Consider the following 20600-nt stretch of genomic DNA (forward strand, 5'->3'; position numbering starts at 1 on the left):
TTTGCTCACCTGGAGGGCATGACATACATATGTTAAATTTTGTTGTTGTTTTTTTTTTCATATGTTAAATTTTGATATGCACTGTCACCCAGCTTTCTGGAAAGATAATACCACTGCGCATTTCTACTGACACTGTGTTAAAATGCTTGTATTCCCATTCCCTCTCCTACCTAGGTTTAGTTTGAAATAATACCCTGTTTTTACTATCATTAATCGTGAAAGGTTTTGGTATCAATTAGAAAAAAAAAAAAGGTAACTGGCTCACATTAATAAAAAAAAAAAAATCCAGAGGGCAAAATCCAGGATCCAAATACGCAGAAATTACCATCCAGTTAGGAGCTGGGGTTTTCAACACCCTGCTCTCACTCCTCCTCACCATCTGTTTGTTTTATTTGTTACATATTACTTTTTAGTCATGATCTGTGATGAGAAGGGAAAGGATGGAATGTAGGATGATAAAGAATGTGCATGCTCCCAACAAAGTACCTGAGTCTGATCCCTGATTTCAGTACTAACTTCCCTGGGATCATTCGACAAAGCTCTCCCAAGTATGTATTTCACAAGAATAGAAAACAAAAGTTTCAAATGTGACAAAGGAAAAAAATGCCCATCACGGTAGAGGGCATAATACCTCTCATAGTATTCTTAACCAGAAGTTTAGCTTTTTATCTACCTTATATCTGAGGTATAAATTCTTTATATCAATCAGGTAAAAAAAATCATCTTATGTTTTCTTTAATTAGTCAATGGTCCTAAGGACAGAATAATAGGTATGAAGTGACAGGAAAAAAGTTTAGATAATGCTTTCCTTTTGAACCATTATTTAGATATTCTTCAAATGTCCAGAGAAAGATCTATGAATCCAATAAGCAAAAGATCACAGTTTAGCTTTATAAAACATTATATGGCTTTAGACTAAACTGCAAGCTCAGATTCAGCAGGAAAAAAAGTGTTACCCCCTGAGTAGCAGCATCAGTATCTGCAGCCAATGAACATCCACTTGGAAGACTTACAATCCAAGTACCTACCATGCTGGATTCATTTTACTCTGAATCTTAGGTCATTTACTGAACATATACTATTATTTAAAATTCAAAGGTTATTTAGGTGCCAGGAGCTGTAGTAGACAGCAGTAAAGAATGGAAACTAAATTCCTGCTCTCAAATTCTAGCTGGAGAGATAGATCACAGACAAGTATAAATGTTCATGAATAAGATAATTCCGGGTAGCAAACAGTGTTACCAAGACAGTAGGATAGGGGGACGCATTCCACAGTGACTTGGTAGCAAGGAGAAGCTCCATTAGATGGGATAATCAGGAAAGGCTGATCTTAGGAGGTAATGTCTGAGCCAGACTTTGAATAAGATAAGGTTAAGCGTGTAACGATCAGGGAGAACAATGTTTCAGGCAGAGGAAACAGTAAAAGCAAAAGAATGGGCTTGGAGTGTGATAAAAAGAGGGCCAGTGTGGCCAGAGCACAGTGACTGAGGGCGAGTTTAAAGAATGAAGCTGGGCAGCCTGGGTGCCTCAGCAGTTTAGCGCTGCCTTCAGCCAAGGGCGTGATCCTAGGGACCCGGGATCTAGTCCCATGTCGGGCTCCCTGCATGGAGCCTGCTTCTCCCTCTGCCTGTGTCTCTGCCTCTCTCTGTGTCTCTCATGAATAAATAAACAAAATCTTAAAAAAAAAAAAAAAAGAAGAAGGAAGGAATAATCAACTGTGCTAAATGCTGCTGGAAGACTGAATAAGATCAGGAAAGAAAACTCACAACTGGATTTACCAAGAGAGGAGTACATTAATAAAGAAATAGGGCAGGAAAATATGTTATAAAAAAGGCATTTGATCTTGATCAAGCTGTTACTTTCAAAGCTATTTAAAATGGACCACCTCAGCAAAACTCCTCAGGAATGCTGATTTCTCAGGCTAAGTACATTTTGACTTCCTTGTCAAAACAAGAGGAGAAGCAATGACTCAGGGGGATGTCCTTCTGAGTGTTCTGTTCTTACTCCCCAGAGAGGGGAACCTTCCTTGATGACAGCGTGGTGGTATTCGGAATTTACATAGAGGAGCAACTCAGCCCAAAAGACTACATTTACTTGCCCTGCTTGATGGTGATTCATCAAAATCCTAACAGCCACCTGTCCAAACCAATTCCGGACTATAAGTTTCTTTATCTAACCCAATAGCCCAAGTGAAAGGAAAGAACTGCGAACCAAGAAGGAGACCACATCCACACTCTCGGGTGGGAGCATTCTTCTGACACTACATTCTCTTCCCCAAGGCTGCTACCACCTCACTGTCAGACTCAAGCTTGGCTCTCTCTCCACTGGCATCACTGAGCACAAAACTAAGAAGTGTGACCTGAGGCCCGCCCACACCCGGGCCACTTGTCTTTCTGTCTCCTCCTCACTTTCCACCCCTTACCTGGGTCATTTTGTCCACAGAGACTGGAATTCCGTCGATGGTGAGAGGTGGCAGCTCTGAGTTAACCTCCTGTGGCGCGGGGGCGTGTTCTGCCAGGGCAGACTCCAGGTCTTCCAGGATCATGCTCTTGTACTTACGCACCTGCAGGGAATTAAGGGCAGGAGTAAACAAGATGCCCAGCAACCAGGGAGGGTTGGTGCCAAGCAACCGGAGAGTGGGTGGGGCTGGCTCCCTCAACCATAGCAGAGCCCTAGGAGCAAACACTTCTACAACTAGCAGGTAAAAACACCCGCTGGCCCCAAAGACATCATACTATACAGAATTAAGTGAAAAGATGATGAAATTATAGGTAATAACAGTAGAAAGGAGCCAGTGGGAAAGGTTTTACAGAAATACTGCTTCTTAAAGTCACATTTTCTCATTCAACGCCAGCCCTATTACCTGTTCCATGTCTAATAGGAATGGCGTTCTTTATTCTGTTTCTCAGGCCATTTGATAAAACCTAGCTGTGGTAGTTCATCACTAAAATCATTTTCCAGATCACCAAGGACTTATGTCTCTAAAACTCTAAGCAACCTATCTGAAACTGCCACTACTTTCCTGCAAGGCCAGACTACCCAACAGGTGATTCAAGTGATTGAGAGGCTCAGCTGAAAGGCTTCAGAGGGGAAAACAAGTGGTGTATACTGGAGCTACCTGTCAAAGGTGTCACTATCAGCAAGGCCCAGGGTCAGAGAGAGCCCCGCAGGTCAAGCCCTCCCTCCTTTCTGGTACTCCCTGGTGAGTGGTAAACTTCAAACCCATGATGTCTCTGTAGCTCTGGCATGCCCAGGTCTAAACCAGATACCATTGTTCTGACTCCTTCCCTTCCACTACCAGTGAAAGATCTCTCCAAAGACAGAGAACTTAGCAGCAGTACATTTGTACATGCACACATTCTTCCATGATGAGTAGAAAGGGTAGGCAGACACAGGATCCTACAATCACCAATAATGCATTCATTCCCTCACAAGAATACACAGGGGGGTAAGGACACACTGAGAGATGACAAAGAAGCCATGCAATTATGGAAATATAACAAGATGGGACAGGAAATTAACTTGCTTTCAGGGCTCAAGCCATTATCTTAGAAATAAAGGGAAAAGAAAAGAGGTTTCCCAGAAATTATGACAATACTCAAGTCCTAGGTTTTCTTTTTTAAATTTTTATTATTTTTATTTTTTATTTTTTTGGTTTTCTTTTTTTTAAAAAAAGATTTTATTTATTTATTCATGAAAGACACAGGGGGTGGGGCAGAGGCAGAGGCAGAGGGAGAAGCAGGCTCCATGTAGGGAGCCTGATGTGGGACTTGATCCCAGGACTCCGGGATCATGACCTGAGCTGAAGGCAGACGCTCAACCAGTGAGCCACCCCAGCGTCCCAGTCCTAGGTTTTCTACTCCAGGATGGACTCTCAATCAGGCAAACTTCCTTAAAAGTATCTCATGAGGATTAAAAAAAGATAGATTCCCATACTCCACCTCAAGCGTATGGAAAAGTAAAAATTATTGTTGGTTATGAAGTACAACGTTTGCAGTTACAGAACCTTCCAAATAGGTTAACAAAGGGGATGAAAGAAAAATAGTACAAACACGTATAGTCATTATCATCTTAGAGACTCAGTTTTAGCCTGGTTTCTAACAACAACAACAACAAGTAAGTTTTAAAAATCATTGCCAATATATTTATTGTAACATAAGCAGCTAGTGTTGCCATGCCAACTTTAAGGATTTGTATTTTCTACTTTCTAGTTTCTGTATCCTATGTAGAGTTTTTCGTTACCATCCCAGAGAAAAATCAAATCTTATAAGCCTAAATTCTGGTCTCTAAACTTTAATATACCAGGTTGAATCATTGTATTAGTATGCAAGCCATAGTAAGAGTGAATAATAATAGTATAAAAATAAATTTCACGGGCAGCCCAGGTGGCTGAGCGGTTTAGAGCCACCTTCAGCTCAGGGCATGATCCTGAAGACCGGGGATCGAGTCCCACATCGGGCTCCCTGCATGAAGCCTGCTTCTCCCTCTGCCTGTGCCTCTCTCTGTTTCTCATGAATAAATAAATAAAATCTTTAAAAAATAAATAAATAAATTTCACTGTGCTGGAAATACTTGGCAAAGACAGGAAGTCATTAGATTATTATTATTACATTATTAGCTGGTTTCAAACAATTTTAGCCATTTTTATGGATCAGTAAAATTCTAGGAATTCATCTCCAGGCACTTTGCTAAACTTATCAGATCTATATAATTCCTTAAAATATCCTGAGTTTCAAAAAAAACAAATTGCTGATAGAGCATTCCTCTGAGTAATTTACAACAAAATAACTTCAGCTGTGACCACAGTGTTTTTAAGGTCATTCAGTAAAGTTTCCCAGAGTGATCAAGCTAGCGCTTCAATTCTATCTGACTTCTCAATTCTGAGGTACATATTTTTTTGCATTTATCAGTGCTCTGAAATCAAGATACATCTTAAAATTGCTGTGGATGAAGCAACTTGGGACACAGTTGTCACAGGCTGCACACCTGTGAACATGGCTTTTCTCCCTAGGATCATGACTGCAATCCCTTGCCTTTTCGATCAACAAACCATTTGAGAAAGGAATGTGAGTCTTGGTTGCAGTTAGATAATCTCCCCAGGGATCTTTCTAGTAAGATCAAGAAGCACCAGCATCAAACTTGTTGCATCTTAGAAAAAAGTCTAGAGACTATAGCAGAGCACTTCCTAAAGACATGCAGCACCACCCATGCTCTTGATGGCACAGAGGACAATATTACATGAAATGTCACGGACGATGATGACTTTGCAGTAAGAAGTCATTCAGAAGCACTGGACTGTGAAAGTGAGAAGTTTTAGGAATACCAATTTATTTCACTTTTATTTTCCTTTTTAAGGTACTATATAAAATGCAATACTATTAAAATCTATGTCTAAATAAGCTTAAAAGAGTTCTCTCAATAAGTGTAAAATAAAAATTTTAAGTGATCAGCACTGTGCCAGACTTTGTCAGTGGTTTTTCTTTCTTCATGGTACATATATGATGGTGCAGCTTATAACTGTCTCTATGAGACACAATAATGTAGAGGTTTGTTTTTCCAACTTCTATCTTCTATTCCAAAAACCACAGCTTAAGCCTTTGTTACTTCATACAACTAACTGGTTTTACAAAGTTAAAACCACTTATTTTTTTTAAATGTTTTTTTTTTATTTATGACAGTCACAGAGAGAGAGAGAGAGAGGCAGAGACACAGGCAGAGGGAGAAGCAGGCTCCATGCACCGGGAGCCCGACGTGGGATTCGATCCCGGGTCTCCCGGATCACGCCCCGGGCCAAAGGCAGGCACCAAACCACTGCGCCACCCAGGGATCCCAGTTAAAACCACTTAAAAACAAAATCAGCTGGTCTGCCTACCAAGCTCTCTTCACCCAATTCATCCTGTATATCACTGCCATTTATAAAATATCTGAGCCCTGGGTGCCTGACTGGCTCAGTAGAGCCTGCAACTCTTGATTTCAGGGTTGTGAGTTTGAGCCCAGAGATTACTTTAAAAAAAAAAAAATTTTTTTTTTAAATATCTGAGCCCCTTTGGAGATGCATGAAAATAAATAATCAATTGATTAACTTCTGAAATAATGGCTTATGATAGTTAAATATGATTTATTAAGCACTTACTATGTGTCAATCACTGCATATATTATCTCAGTTAATCCTCTCATAATTCTATAAGGAAAATACTAGTATACCCATTGTGCAGCTAAGAAAAACAAGGCTTAATAAACTTAAGTGACTTACCTAAATCATATAGCTAGTACATAGTAGTAATATGGGTGCATATCAAACTAATTTTTATCTAGCTCCAAAGCCTGTATGTTCAGCCACTTTGCTATCATTTATCTTTTTCTCAAAATCACTTCTCCAGTTCCCCACATCTCATAGGATGAAGTCTAAACTTCTAAGCCCAGCATTTCAACCTTTCTAATCACTCCCCACTTTTCCAATACTCCACCGGGGCCACCAGATACAGTCACGCTTGCCCAGCCCTGTAGACTATGATGAGAATGGCACTCTCTGAGCTGGCCAGTTTTCTCACTAACTTTTTCATCTAGCAAGTTCTTTTCTACCTCTGGGTCTTTAATTCTGTTTCCTATAAAAAAATCTTTCAAGGCCCAACTCAATTTCCACTCCCTGTAAGAAAAATTCCTAGGTGTTCTTGCCATAATTCTTTGACCCTTTTAAATTCCTACAAAATCAAATGATCACTTATTTTGTTATATACACCATATACAACTAATGTATGACATCACTATCATTACCTATGTTATGAAATATTTCACATATTCGGATATGTGCAGATGACATATAACAAACATTCTCCTAGTTGCCAGAGGTGGAGCGTGCTTAGGGTGTTTCAAAGAGCCATTAGAGTTCTGAGCATGGAATGTGCTTGCTGAGGATTTAGGAATTGGCTGCTCCAACCATAACATCAATGGGTCTTTAGTCAGGTTGCAAAAACAATCCCAGACAAGATACCATAATTCTTTTGTATACCTGAAGACTTTCTGGAGAAAAGAGGAGTCTTCAGGAAGGTCCTATGAAAGATTACAATTTTTTTTCTTACCTATGTACTTCTCTGAGATTAAAAATATGTTGTCATTTGGGGTATATAATAAAAAGATGCCCCAGTGCAAAGCTGTTCTCAGACCCATGATCCTGAAGCATGCTTGGCATGGAGCCAGACCACAGGCTGTGGCCCATGAAGTTATGTTGGCTTTCACCCTGTTCTCTCTCTAGCCCCAATGTCAGCCTCTTTTCTCCCCCTGCCTCCCTCCCTGGATTTCTAGTTTTGGACCCTGAAACCTCAAAGAACAGATTCTTTATCTTATACTTTATATCTAAGAGTGTTATTTGCTGAGTATGTAAGTAAATGAAAACTTTTTACTTCACTATTCAAAAAATTTTTAATTCCAATATAGTTAACATACAGTGTTATATTAGTTTCAGGTGTACAATAAAGTGATTCAACAATTCTATACATTACTCAGTACTCATCATGATAAATGTTTTCTTTAATCTCCATCACCTATATCACCTGTCCCCCCACCCACCTCCACTTTGGTGACCACCAGTTTGTTCTCTATAGTTAAGAGTCTGTTTTTTGGTTTGTCACTTTTTTTCTTTTTTCATTTGTTTAAGTTCCACATATGAGGAAATCAAATGGTATTTTTTACTTTACTATTTTTTAAATATGCTTCCCCATTTCCTGTAACTTGCAGGCATTTTTAAAAACCTATATAAAAAAGTGAATGAGTTAGAACAAGAAATCACAACCAACTCTCCCACTCATCTACTGGGAAAATGGAATTAAAGATCGAAGGATGATTTTAGAGAAGCTGGTGACAACGCCAGGGCTACCTCTTGCCTCTGTGCCTGTGACTAATTTCTGTACCTGTAGAACTGGTTAGTCATATCCAGTGTATCCCCATCTAAATGTTACAGATTAGACTCCACCTAAATGTTACAGGAAAGAGCTCCACCTCCAGAAATTCCTGAAGTTCTTCTGGAAAAGGATGGAAATTCTTTCTCTATTCCTCAACAAAATATTTCTGGGCCTATTCCTACCAACCCTATAAAAGTATGGGATATAGCAGTAAGCCAAGAGAATGCTCTCAGGGCACAGCAACTTGAAAAACCTACCATTTGCCAATGTTCTTCATGCCAGCTCTCTATAAACATATATAGGGGGATGATAATCAACTTTAATTAATTTCTACTGTTCCCCAGTGAGGTAGGTATTATCCTTATTTTACACATGAGGACACTGAACCACATGTAGGAAAAATCAATGTGGGTAACTACTCAAAAACTCAAAGCGTAAAAACAGTTTCCACAAACATGGAGGCAAAATTGAATGAGCTTGTCTGAATGTTAATAATGCTGCCTTTTAGGTGGGAGCCACACCTTCACTAAAAAGGATATTCCAAAGGGCCAAAACACACAATGGAGTTGTTCTGGAGGTCTTTTAACTTATTTTTTGTTTGTTTGTTTGTTTGTTTGTTTTAAAAAGCTGAGGCTTAAGAAGACAACGGTTTTAAACTGCAGAGAACATTAGATCTGAGAGTCTAGATCCCAAGCAATCTAAAAAACCTTGAGTTTCTGACTAAGGCAATCTCATTCTACATCAAAGTCAAAGGCCCTTTCCAAGAGATCAGCTTAGTTTTAAGTTACTTCACTACCTCACGTTACAAATATAGACATGGCATAAGTGATCTCTGAACCCAGTAGTTCCTCCAGCCAGCCAGCCATCAAACAAACATTTATTCATCTCCTATATGTTAGCCACTGCGCTAAGGGTGGGCCAGGGACAAAATGGAAAGCAAATTTATCCATCAGTGTCCCATTATTGTGCATATTCCAATCTAGTGGAGAAGATGAACAAAAAATAATCATAAAAATAAATATATAATTACAAACTGGAACAAGCACCATAAAGAATGGCACAAGCTAACTTCACAGTTCTTTACTTTTCAAGGTCTCAACTGAGATCCAATGTAGGATCAGAACTTAGAAACCGAATCTTTATTGCTGAGTGCTGCCAAATGTTTGAAGATGCTTTATTCATTCAACAAATATTACTAAGCAACTACTCGTGGCAGGGGCAATGTATGGTTCCTGGAGCATAATGGAGAACAAAGCAAACTCAGTCCCTCCCATCCTGGTGCTCACAGTCTAGCTGGGGATAGACGTTAGTCAAATAATCATACAAATGAACATACATTTATAGTAAGTACACACAGGATTGTAGAGAACTGGAAGGTAGCTCTATTTGTTCCCTTTTAGAAAAGGAGGCAAAGACTAAGAAAATGAGATTAAACTTAAAACCCTATATTTAATACCCTGGACAAATCTATGAAAGATGTAATACTCCATCACCTTGAACCCAAATTTCGACAATGGCTCTATCTTTCAGAAGTTGGGAAATGTTGAGCAAATTGCTCAGCCTCTCTGAGCTAGCATTCTCTTGCAAAATGAAAATAATCATACACGCACATCTCAGGATTACTGCCAGATTTACTGAGAATATGTATACTTCAAAGTTTTAGGGCACCTGGGTGCCAGTTGATTGTCTGCCTTCGGCTCATGTCATGATCCTGGGGTTCTGGGATTGAGCTCTATATTCTGAGCAGGGAGCCTGCTTCTCCCTTTCTCCTGCTTGTGCTCTTGCTTGCTCTCTTGCTCTCTCAAATAAAGAAATAAAATCTTTTTTAAAAAACCTACGAAGTTTTATAAATCTGCCATATTATACAAATGTTAGTTATAACAATCCTCTGTATTCAACAATTCCATAAACATGTGTAAAATGCAGACTGACTTTTAAAGCAGGACCAAACTCTATGGTTCTATAATTTTGTTCACCTAGTACATCATCTCGATCTGAAAATATTAATAGAAAGACCAACGTCATCATTATACAATGGCAGTGTAGCAGTCCTACCTCTGGATGAGTCATCAATTTATCTAACTAACCCCTTATCTCTGAACATTTAGGTTATTTTCAATTAAAAAAAATACTATAAAGAGTACAGTGACTGATATACTTGTACATCTATCTTCACTCATTTAACCAATTATTTCCTTAGGATAAAATTTCAAAAGGAAGCTGGGTTAAAAAGTGTACATTTGGGGCACATTTTATACTAGTTGCCAATCACCCCTCTAGAAAATTACACCAATTTAAACTGCCGGTTTGACATACCAACACTGCAAATTGTATATCTTTACCATGTTTACCAACCTAAGCAATGTAAAATGGCTGTTTTAATTTCCATTTCTTTGAAAATTTTGACATCTGTTCTTCCTCCTTCTGTTTATGTCCTTTTCTCTTTTGTCTTTGGGCGTCTGAAAATATGATTTTAAATGAAAAAACTTAAATATACAGAAAGATGTAAAGAACAGTAAAATAAATGCTTCTACTCTCACCACTCAGATTCAATAATTGTCAACATTTTGGCATAATTACTTTATTTGCTATCTGTACACACACGCAATATTTTTGGGGGCTAACCACTTAAGGTATATTTTATTTTATTATTATTTTTTAAAGATTTTATTTATTTATTTTGAGAGCAAGAGCATGCAAGAGCGGGGGAGCGGTGGGTGCAGAGGGAGAGGAGACGCAGACTCCCAACTGAGCAAGGAGCCTGACGTAGGGCTTGATCCTAGGACCCTGAGACTATGACATGAGCCAAAGACAGACACTTAACTAATTGAGCCATCCAGGCACCCCCACTTAAAGTATATTTTAGACACTGCAACACTTCTAAATACTTCAGCATGCATCTTGGAAAAATAAGGGCATTCTTACACATAACTACAGTATAATGATCACATCCTACAAAAATATCAGAATTCTTTAATATCATCTAACATCTAATCCATATTCAAACATATCTTTGGGTCTTTATTATTCATCTGTTCACATTTTTATTGATTTTTGAGAGCTCGTTATATATTTAGAATATTAATCATTAGTTTGCTACTTACTGTGTGATCTTGAACAAAATACTTAAGCTCTCAACCCTCAAATTTCTACATCTGTGAAGCACAAATAATAAGACATATATATCATAGGGTTATTGCAATGATTACTTAAAATCATAAATATAAAATGTTTAGCAGAAAACAGACATATTAAAAATACTCAATAAATCATAATTGCTGTTATTAACCTGAAAACATTTTTCCAGTTTGTTGTGAGTCACTTAATTTTGTTTACAGTGCCTTGCTATATATATACCCTAATTATGGACAAGGAGGTAATATCAGCAGAACACAGTATGGAAAAATAAACAGAAACCTGAAAAATATTTAAAAAAACAAAATACAATATCAACTATTAAAAGGCCTAGTAATGTTTCCAACTCCCTTTAACAAACTCTAAATAAAATTAACAATCTTGATTCTGAAATCCATATTCCAAAGATGAACATCCCTATTGAATTTTAATTTTTCTAGAGTTTCTCAGTAGCCTCTAGCTAAAAAAGCATAAAGGAAGATTAATGACAGCTTCAGGCAGGAGGACAAAATGCAAATCAGTTTTAAAATTATTAAATGAGATTATACAAAGTGCTTATAACTATACCTAGAACACAGTAAGCATTCAATAAATATTAGACATCTAAATCATCTCCTTAACTGTTATTAACAAGAGATTATGTACAACATATTGTGTACTGATTATGATAAACAATGGGTTCTAATTACTTAATGCCACTCTGTATACCAGTGTATATTAAGGAATATTCTGTACCTTGAAGGTTAACAGAAGTCATCCAAAATAATCAGAGCAGTGTCCCCTTTGAGGGATACATTTTAATTACTTTTTCAATTTTGTACATGTTTATTGTTTTACTGAGGTTTAGATATATTTTAGTTATTTTATTTTCTTACTAAATTATCCACTTAGTTGAGGTTCTTAATTTATAACAACAGAATTAATGCACAGCATTTCCTTACAATTTTCGATCTTTCCTTACCTGCAATTGTAACTCATATCATTTCTAAGACTATATATTTGCTTTCTTCTCCTTTTTCCTCAACTAGCATACTAGAAGCTTTTCTATTTCATTGGACTTTGCATAGCATCATTTCTTGAATATAACATTTCTACTTTTTCTGCTCACAAACTCATTAATTTTTTCCACATGTTTACTTATTCTATTTTTTTCTTAGACTCATTTTCCAGCTTCTTGAATTAGATGAAGTTTCTTTTCCAACTTCCTTATATATAAAAAAAAATTAAGGCAATGGATATTCTTTTGAGTAGTGGTTCAGATCATAACTTTTAATTTTTCTTTTATAATTTCTAAATAGTCTGCAAATTAAGTTTTTCTTTTAAGAAGTATTTTTAAATTTCCATGTGACTGAAAAATTTTTCCTAAGTATTTTTAAATTTCCATGTGACTGAAAAATTTTTCCTGTCCATCTTTTGATATTAAGTTCAAAATGTTCTGTGCCATGGTCAAAAATATGGCCTGTATAATTCCACTACTGGGTATTTAGTCAAAGAAAATGAAAACACTAATTTGAAAAGATATATGTACCCCTTATGTTTACTGCAGCATTATTTATAATAGCCAAGATATGGAAGCAACCCCGGTGTCCATCCATAGATAGTGGATAAAGAAGAGGTGATATGTGTGTCTATACATATATATACATGTATAATGGAATATTATAATATTGTAATATGTGATGGAATATTACTCAGCCATAAAAAAGAATGAAATCTTGCCATCTGCAACAACATGGATATATGTAAAGGGTAAAATGCTAAGTCAAATCAGTCAATCAGAGAAAGACATCATATGATTTCACTCATATGTAGAATTTAAGAAATGAAACAAATGGACAAAGGAAAAAAGAGACAAAAAACTAGACTCTTAAAGTCATCTACCATACTCTTCTAAGGAAAGGTTCTAATATGCACCCTAATTCTAGGGCCTTAGGAATTTTTAGCAAAATTCAAAACAAAACTCAAAAATGTTGAAAAAGAACCACAACAGTTGTATGTGGAAAAAAAACAATAAAACAAACAAAATTTCAAACTGCTAACTAATCAGTTCTAAACTCCTGAAATGTCTACATTCAATATGGGAGAAATCCAATAAATGTCCCTTTAGCTAACAAATGTTATTGTAATAAAAACAAAATGCAATTTAAATCTGGACGGACTGTTATTCTACTAACAATTCACAGTTATTCTGGCTAGAGAAAAAGTAGGTCACATAGTATTAAGTATGCAAAGGTAAAATACTATCTTTATAAACTTAGCTATGGATAGTTAGGCAATCAAAATATTCAACTATTTTTCAAAACTGAAGCAGAATGTCGAATAAATTCTTCAAAGAAATGCAAGAGATTTTAAGCATGTAACTAAAATACCAGCAATCAGCAAAATGCTTCCTGAGGTTTGCCTCACAAAGTCTACAACTTAGAATTATCTCCCACTTGGTTCCAGATGTAAATCAGTAATTTTCTTACAAAATCCTGCACTGGTTTCTTAACAAATATAACACCATTTTTTCTCCTTGCATGACGCAAGGTATCTTTCAGACGGAATATCTGATAGGATAGAATATCTTGTTATAGTAAGTACAAACCAATAATCCCTTTTACTTTGATCTGCATAAAGTAGCTTGAAAACCAGTCCCACTCCCACCTTCGGATAAGGGGAGAGCACAGAAGTAACAGCTATTGTACTAGACAGAGGACCAAAAGAACGAACACGACCCACAGAAAGCAAAGAGTATCTGAGAACGTAGCTGAATATTCTTACCACATTTTCCAAAGGTGCTGCACCAAACACTTTAAAGACGGGGTTGGGTTTAGAGGGGGAGATACAGAGGACAATAGCTTGCTGTCCCACTCGAGTAGTATATTCATCTAATGTGGCTCGAAGTTTCCTGAATCAGAGAATAAAAAGAGAATAAAAACAATTAAAGAAAACAGAAATTATAGTGACACGGAAACAAAATTTACTTTGACTTCAGAAAATTCATTCTGATTAGATATGGGTCTTTTTTTTACCTAAAATATGAAAAGGGGAATGTGAGGTTGAATACCCTGTTCAGCAGAAATATGTGCATGCCTCTGTCCTAGAGACCATGACTAGCCCACTGATCCAAAGGTTGGCTATAAGTTTGCACACAGCCTTGACACAACGTCAGACGTGGAGAGTAGAATTCTTCCCGATCTCAGTAACACTAAAGGGGTTTTCTCTTACTGCTACTTATAATAGTAATAATTACTGCTGAGACCCTTTCTTGTAGACGTCATCATATCATCTCCATGCTTACTGAAGGGGGCCTAAATAACCTGCTTCTAATTTCTTTGACTGACATAGTCCTTGTTTATGTCTCACTGACATAGTTTTAATCCAGAAATACAACTTCAAAATGTTGTCATTTCCAGATTTTCACTGCATATAAATAATAATTCTTGGTCCTGCAGTATTTTACAAATGAGGAAGAAGGGATCCCTGGGTGGCTCAGTAGTTTAATGCCTGCCTTTGGCTCAGGGTGTGATCCTGGAGACCCGGAATCGCGTCCTGAATCGGGCTCCCTGCATGGAGCCTGCTTCTCCCTCTGCCTGGGTCTCTGCCTCTCTCTGTGGGTCTCTTATGAATAAATAAATAAAATCTTAACAACAACAAAAAAAATGAGGTAGAAGTAAAAGAGCTTTTTCAAATATATCAACATCAGATGAAACAGAAATGCTGGGCTTTTCTTCTGAAATTATGGGAGATTATTTTAAAGTCTACATTCCATAATTCTTCTGGGAACATAGACTACTCTTTCCAGAGACTGGTGAGTAATTAATTTAAATGAAACAAATGGAACATAACTACTTTTCCATCTTTCTCCAAAAGTATGTACTGTCATTCTATGCACCTTATAGCAAAGACATTTCTATAGATAACACATTCTAATTACTCCTGCCTATCCTGTCATTAAAAGAAATGAGAAGATCTATCTGGTGGTATAGAAACTCTTTGTTGAAAGCTTCCAATCAGTACTTTTGGGTTTTTCCTTCAGTTTCTTATAATCTTCCTCTTCTGTTCTTAGTATAAACCGTATTTTCTAGCTTTTGTCACATATCATTTACATGGACTGGCACTCCATTTGGATTCAACATTCCAATAAACATCTAAAATTTTGGATATAATATTTAAAACACTACAAGAAAAAAACTTCTGGAATATTTTATAGATGAAATTTCTTATTCCTTATGAATGCATGTTGTGCAACCATCAAATACTAAGTCCTCCGTGTACCACACCTGTGTAATAATCTTCATTTGCAAACTACAAACTCTTCAGAAAAAAACAGAAATGAGCAAAGGACCATATACCAAACAAGAAATTTGAAGACACTCCAATCCTTTCAATCTTACCATTCCACTGAAAATGCTTTTGTCAGGTTCAATCATGACTTCCACGTTGCTAAATCTAATGCTCAATGTGCATCTTGTTCAACCTGCCAGCAGTATTTGACAAATCACATGCCCTCCTTCTTAAAGCACCTTTGTACTTGGTTTCTAGGATATTGCTCTCTTGATTTTCCTCCTGATTCACTGATAGCTTCTTGGACTCCTCTGCTCATTGCTTTGATCTCTCCAACCTCTAAAGGGTAGAGTGCATCAGGCCTCAGGTGGCACTCACTCCCTAGGTGACCTCTTCTAGTCTCATAGTCTTAGACAAGATCTAAGACTTAGACATTTTCAGCAAGATCTCTCCTTTGAATTTCAGACTTATATATCAATTGCTTATTCTGTTTCTCCACTTAATAGGTAAGAGGTATCACAAGCCTAATCTGTCCAAAACAAAATTCCTGATTATGCTCTACCCTCACTCATTTCTATACCTGTCCTTCTTCCAATAAGTATCATCTCAATACTTCCAGTAATCAGACCAAAAATATTGAGGTCACCCGTTACTCCTGTTTTTGTTCTCATACCCCACATCCAATCCATCAATTACTTATGTTAAGGGTAACTTTTGAAATACATCCAGGACCTGACCATCTCTTACTATCTTTGCTATGTTGGTTTTAAGACACTATAGTTTCTGGCCTGGATTACTACAATAATCTCCTAATTGCTCTCCCTGCTTCCATTCTTGTATACCCAAATTTGATTCTTAAAACAGTACCCTGGCAGTTTCTTTGAAAACATAAATCAGGGATCCCTGGGTGGCGCAGCGGTTTGGTGCCTGCCTTTGGCCCAGGGCGCAATCCTGGAGATCGAATCCCATGTCAGGCTCCCGGTGCATGGAGCCTGCTTCTCCCTTTGCCTGTGTCTCTGCCTCTCTCTCTCTCTGTATGACTATCGTAAATAAAAAATAAATAAAAATAAAAAAATAAAAAAATAAAGAAAACATAAATCAGACCGTATCACTGCTTTGGTCAAAAGCCTTCACTGACTTTCCATCTCATTCAGAACAAGAGTCAAAACCCTTATAGTGGACCAACGACCCCAAAATGTGGCTTTCTACTACTGCTCTGATGCTATCTCCTGTCATTCTCTCCCTGGCTGTTCCTCAAATATGACTATCACGTTCTATCCCACTTCAGAAACAGCTCTTGCTCTTCTCTCTGCCTGAAAAGCTCTTCCCCTAGACATCAACAATGTCCCTTTACTTACTTTAGGTCTCCATTCAAAGGTTGCCTATCAAAGAGGACTTCCCAGGGGATCCCCAGGTGGCTCAGCGGTTTAGCGCTTGCCTTCGGCCCAGGGCGTGATCCTGGAGACCGGGGATCGAATCCCATGTCGGGCTCCCTGCATGGAGCCTGCTTCTCTCTCTGCCTGTGTCTCTGCCTCTCTCTCTCTGTGTGTGTCTCTCTCATGAATAAATAAATAAAACCTTAAAAAAAAAAAAAGTCTTTGAAAAAAAAAAGAAAAAGAGGACTTCCCAGACCATCTCTATAAAAAAAGAGAAACTACTGTATCCTCCTCCAGACCTTTTTTTTTCCCCTCACTCTATTTTCTTTTCTTCCATAGTACTTCTCTTCATTTGATACATTACATATGTGTTTACTTTATTTTTTCCTTCACTAGAATAGAAGTTCTTTAAGGGAATTTGTTTTGTTCATTGTTATATTCCCAAGGCCTACAGCAATGTCTGGAACAGAGCAGGCATAAAAACTTTCTCTGAATGAAATGATGTGATATTCTACATTTGTTCATCATTTCTAGTTTCATTTATTTAATTCCATAGGAGTACTTTCAAGTCTAATTCTGCCATCAAGGACTTTAACTTGGCATCCTTGGTGTACCTAGTAATGTATGTTCTAACTCTCATTCACATCACAATGCACTGGAGGAACAGCAACAATATGGAGAAGGGAGCCCTCACCGAAGAAGGCGTGTTTGCTGTCTCTTCCGGATAGACGGATTAGACTCAAATACATGAGGCCGTTTCCGCTTCTTTCCTGTTGCCACAGCAGCAGCAGCAGCCATTCCCACAGGACCTAAAATAATAACGCATGTGCTGAGATCAGGCAAAGCCTGCTAGCTGTATAAGACAGAAAATAAATGTACAAAAAAGGTAGCATTTATTTCCTAATATGTTCTCATTAAATAAAATGTTTCTGATATTATCAACATACTTTGCTATTGTTCACCACGAATCATATTTTCATTTACCAATAAAACTTACAATGAATCTTAAAAAGTGATGGACTTAAACACCTCCCCACCATACACTAGCTAAATTTGATATAAAACGTTATGTTTTGTTTTGTTTTGTCAGCATGCCCATACTGCGAAGGCAATATTTTCAGAGGTGCTAGATGAAACTGCAGCATTGAGAGGAAGAGCTTGCCAAAAGAAAATAATCACAGATTTCAAATTTTACTTCCAACCCTGTGCCCCTCTTTCCATTACCCCAAGACACTGCCAAGTGGACAGTGCCAAGTTAAGGAAGTCAGAGATAATCACTCATACTTGGAATTCAAATAGTAACAACACCACATATAAGAAGTCTATCTGGAAGAATATTATCTTAATGGGAAATTTTTTTCTTATATATCTGAGAATTGTGCCTAAAATGGCATTGTTGACCACAAAGTTAAACTGATAAAAGCATGCTGGCAGGAAAAAGATGAAAAGTGGGTTTTATCCCACTCTGAGGAAAAAATATTAATAAAAGTTGGTCTGGCTTGCCCTGAAGCTAATCACTAAAAAAAAAGAATTATTGGTGTCTCTGATTTATGGAATTAAACATATCAAGGACATTCCTTTTTTTATTCTTTTTTAAGCAGATGACCCACTTTTATCCTTATCTGTAAACCCTGTAAAAGGCTTACATGAAAATTAAGTTTACTCACATTTATACATGTTATATATGGTCTAAGGGGCTCAATTAAAATAAGCCTTCTTGAAAATCCAGACAAATCTCTCTACATGTATTTTTGGTAGTATAATCAGTCTGACTTAAATAAACTCCACTAAAGAGCCCCAGAGCAAGCAAAAAAATAAATTAATAATTTTCCTCTCCTTTCCATAAAAAATCTTACTGATGCATTTTTTTCCAGATTTTATTTTTTTAATTGTGATAAGAACATTTAATGAGATCTGACATATTAATTTTTTAAGTGTACAATACAGTTAAATAGGCACAATGTTATATACCAGATCTCTAGAACTTATTCATCTTGCATAAGAGCAACTCTCATTTCCACACCCCTGTCCCTGGCAACTACCATTCTACTCCTGTTTCTCTAAGTTTGACTAGATACCTCATATAAGTGGAATCATGCAGTACATGTCCTCTGTAACTGACTTGTTTCACTTAGCATAATGTCCTCAAAGTTCATCCATGTTGTTGTATATGGTAGGATTTCCTTCTTTTTAAAGGCTGGATAATATTCCATTTTATATCTACACCACATTTTCTTTATCCATTCATCTGTCAGTGGACATTTGAACTGCTTCCACATCTTGGCTATTATGAATAATGAACATGGGAATGTGAATACTCTATGAGATCCTGATTTCAATTCTTTTGAATAAATATCCAGAGATAGAATTGCTGGATCATAGGATAGTTCTATTTAACTGTTTAAGGAATCTTTATACTGTTTTCCATAGAGGCTGCACCATTTTATATTCCCACCAACAGCATACAAGGGTTCCAATTTCCCTACATTCCTTGCTGATATTTATCTATTTTTTTTTATAAGAGCTATTCTAACAGTGTGAGGTAGCATCTCACTGTGGTTTTGATTTGCACCTCTCTGATGATTAATAATGTGAACATCTTTTTCATGAACCTCTTGGCCATTTGTACGTCTTCTTTAGAGAGATGTCTACTCAAGTCCTTTGTCCATTTTTTAATTAGCTTATTTGTGCTCTATGGAGTTGTAGGAGTCCAACATTTTATTACTGAAACTTTCAAATACAGAACAAAGTTAAATTTTTTAGTGAATATTCATATCTACCACTCTACCATTAACATTTTACTATATGCACCTATCCATCTTTCTTTTCTTTAATTCTTTAAGATTTTTTTAGATTTTTAAATAATCTCTATAGCTAATGTGGGGCTTGAACTCACAACCCCAAGATCAAGAGTCACGTGCTCTAATGAGCCAGCCATGAACTCCATCCATCTTTCTATCCATTCATCAAGCCATATCATTTTTCTTATTCTGATTCATGTAAACTGCAGTATGACTCCCCTAAATATTCAGTAAAAATATCATTACCTAGAGTTCAGTATTTCTTTACAAGTTTTTCTTTTGAGGTAAAATTTACATATAATGCAATGTACACTCAATTCTAAGTGTACCATACATTTTGAAAATGCAGACACTTATGATAATCAATCTCCTATCAAGATATATAATAATACCACCACTACAATAAAGTACCCAAAATTCTGAATTTTTTCACCCTATTTTAGTTGTCTATTCTAGAACTCCAAATAAATGGAATCATATAATATATACTCTTTTGTGTAAGGTATTTTTTACTTAGAATAATGTTTCTGAGATTTATCCATATTATATATTAGTAGTTTGTTCCTTTTTATTGATGAGTAATATTCCAGAGTATAAATAAATCATTGTTTATCCATTATCCTATTGATAGACATCAAGGTAATTTCCAGTTTTAGCTATTATGAATAATGATGTTTAATTAATTTATAAATTCAGTACAATTCAAATTAAAATCCTGGCATGGGTTTTTCTAGAACTTGAGAAACTGATCCTAAAACTTAAATGGAAGTACAAAAGGCCAAGATTAGCTAGAATTATTGTGAAGAATTTTAAAAGGTGAACTCATCCTATCAAACATCAGTAGTTACTATAAAGCTATAGTCATTAAGACAGTATGGAACAGGCTGAAGGATAGACAAATAAACCAATGCAACTGAACACAAACACCTTCTTATGTCAGAAGACAGAGTGGGAAAAGGATGAACTATTAAAAATATGGTACTGGGACAAATGACTGTATGGAAAAATAATGAAACTAGATCTCTATATCATATACAGAAATGTATTATTCCAGGTGAATTAAAGAGCTAAATTACAACAACAAGAACAAAAAATTTTATAACTTCTAAAATAAACTGTTG

At 36.6% G+C, this 20600-nt stretch overlaps 1 protein-coding gene across 10 annotated transcripts in view; it reads right to left on the reverse strand.

Annotated features, from left to right (window-relative positions):
- Positions 1-20600, reverse strand: part of NRF1 (nuclear respiratory factor 1) — a 135290-nt gene that overhangs the window by 59687 nt on the left and 55003 nt on the right. For all 10 annotated transcript variants that reach the window (XM_055307260.1, XM_055307267.1, XM_055307265.1 and 7 more), the window contains 3 exons: positions 17373-17487; positions 13797-13923; positions 2423-2563 (listed from right to left, as the gene is read on the reverse strand). In XM_055307260.1, the coding sequence (XP_055163235.1) occupies positions 2423-2563; positions 13797-13923; positions 17373-17487 (383 nt within the window). The remainder of the gene's footprint in view (positions 1-2422; positions 2564-13796; positions 13924-17372; positions 17488-20600) is intronic.

The sequence above is a fragment of the Nyctereutes procyonoides genome, unplaced genomic scaffold, assembly GCF_905146905.1.
Source record: "Nyctereutes procyonoides isolate TBG_1078 unplaced genomic scaffold, NYPRO_anot_genome, whole genome shotgun sequence".
In the NCBI taxonomy this organism is placed as follows: domain Eukaryota; kingdom Metazoa; phylum Chordata; class Mammalia; order Carnivora; family Canidae; genus Nyctereutes; species Nyctereutes procyonoides.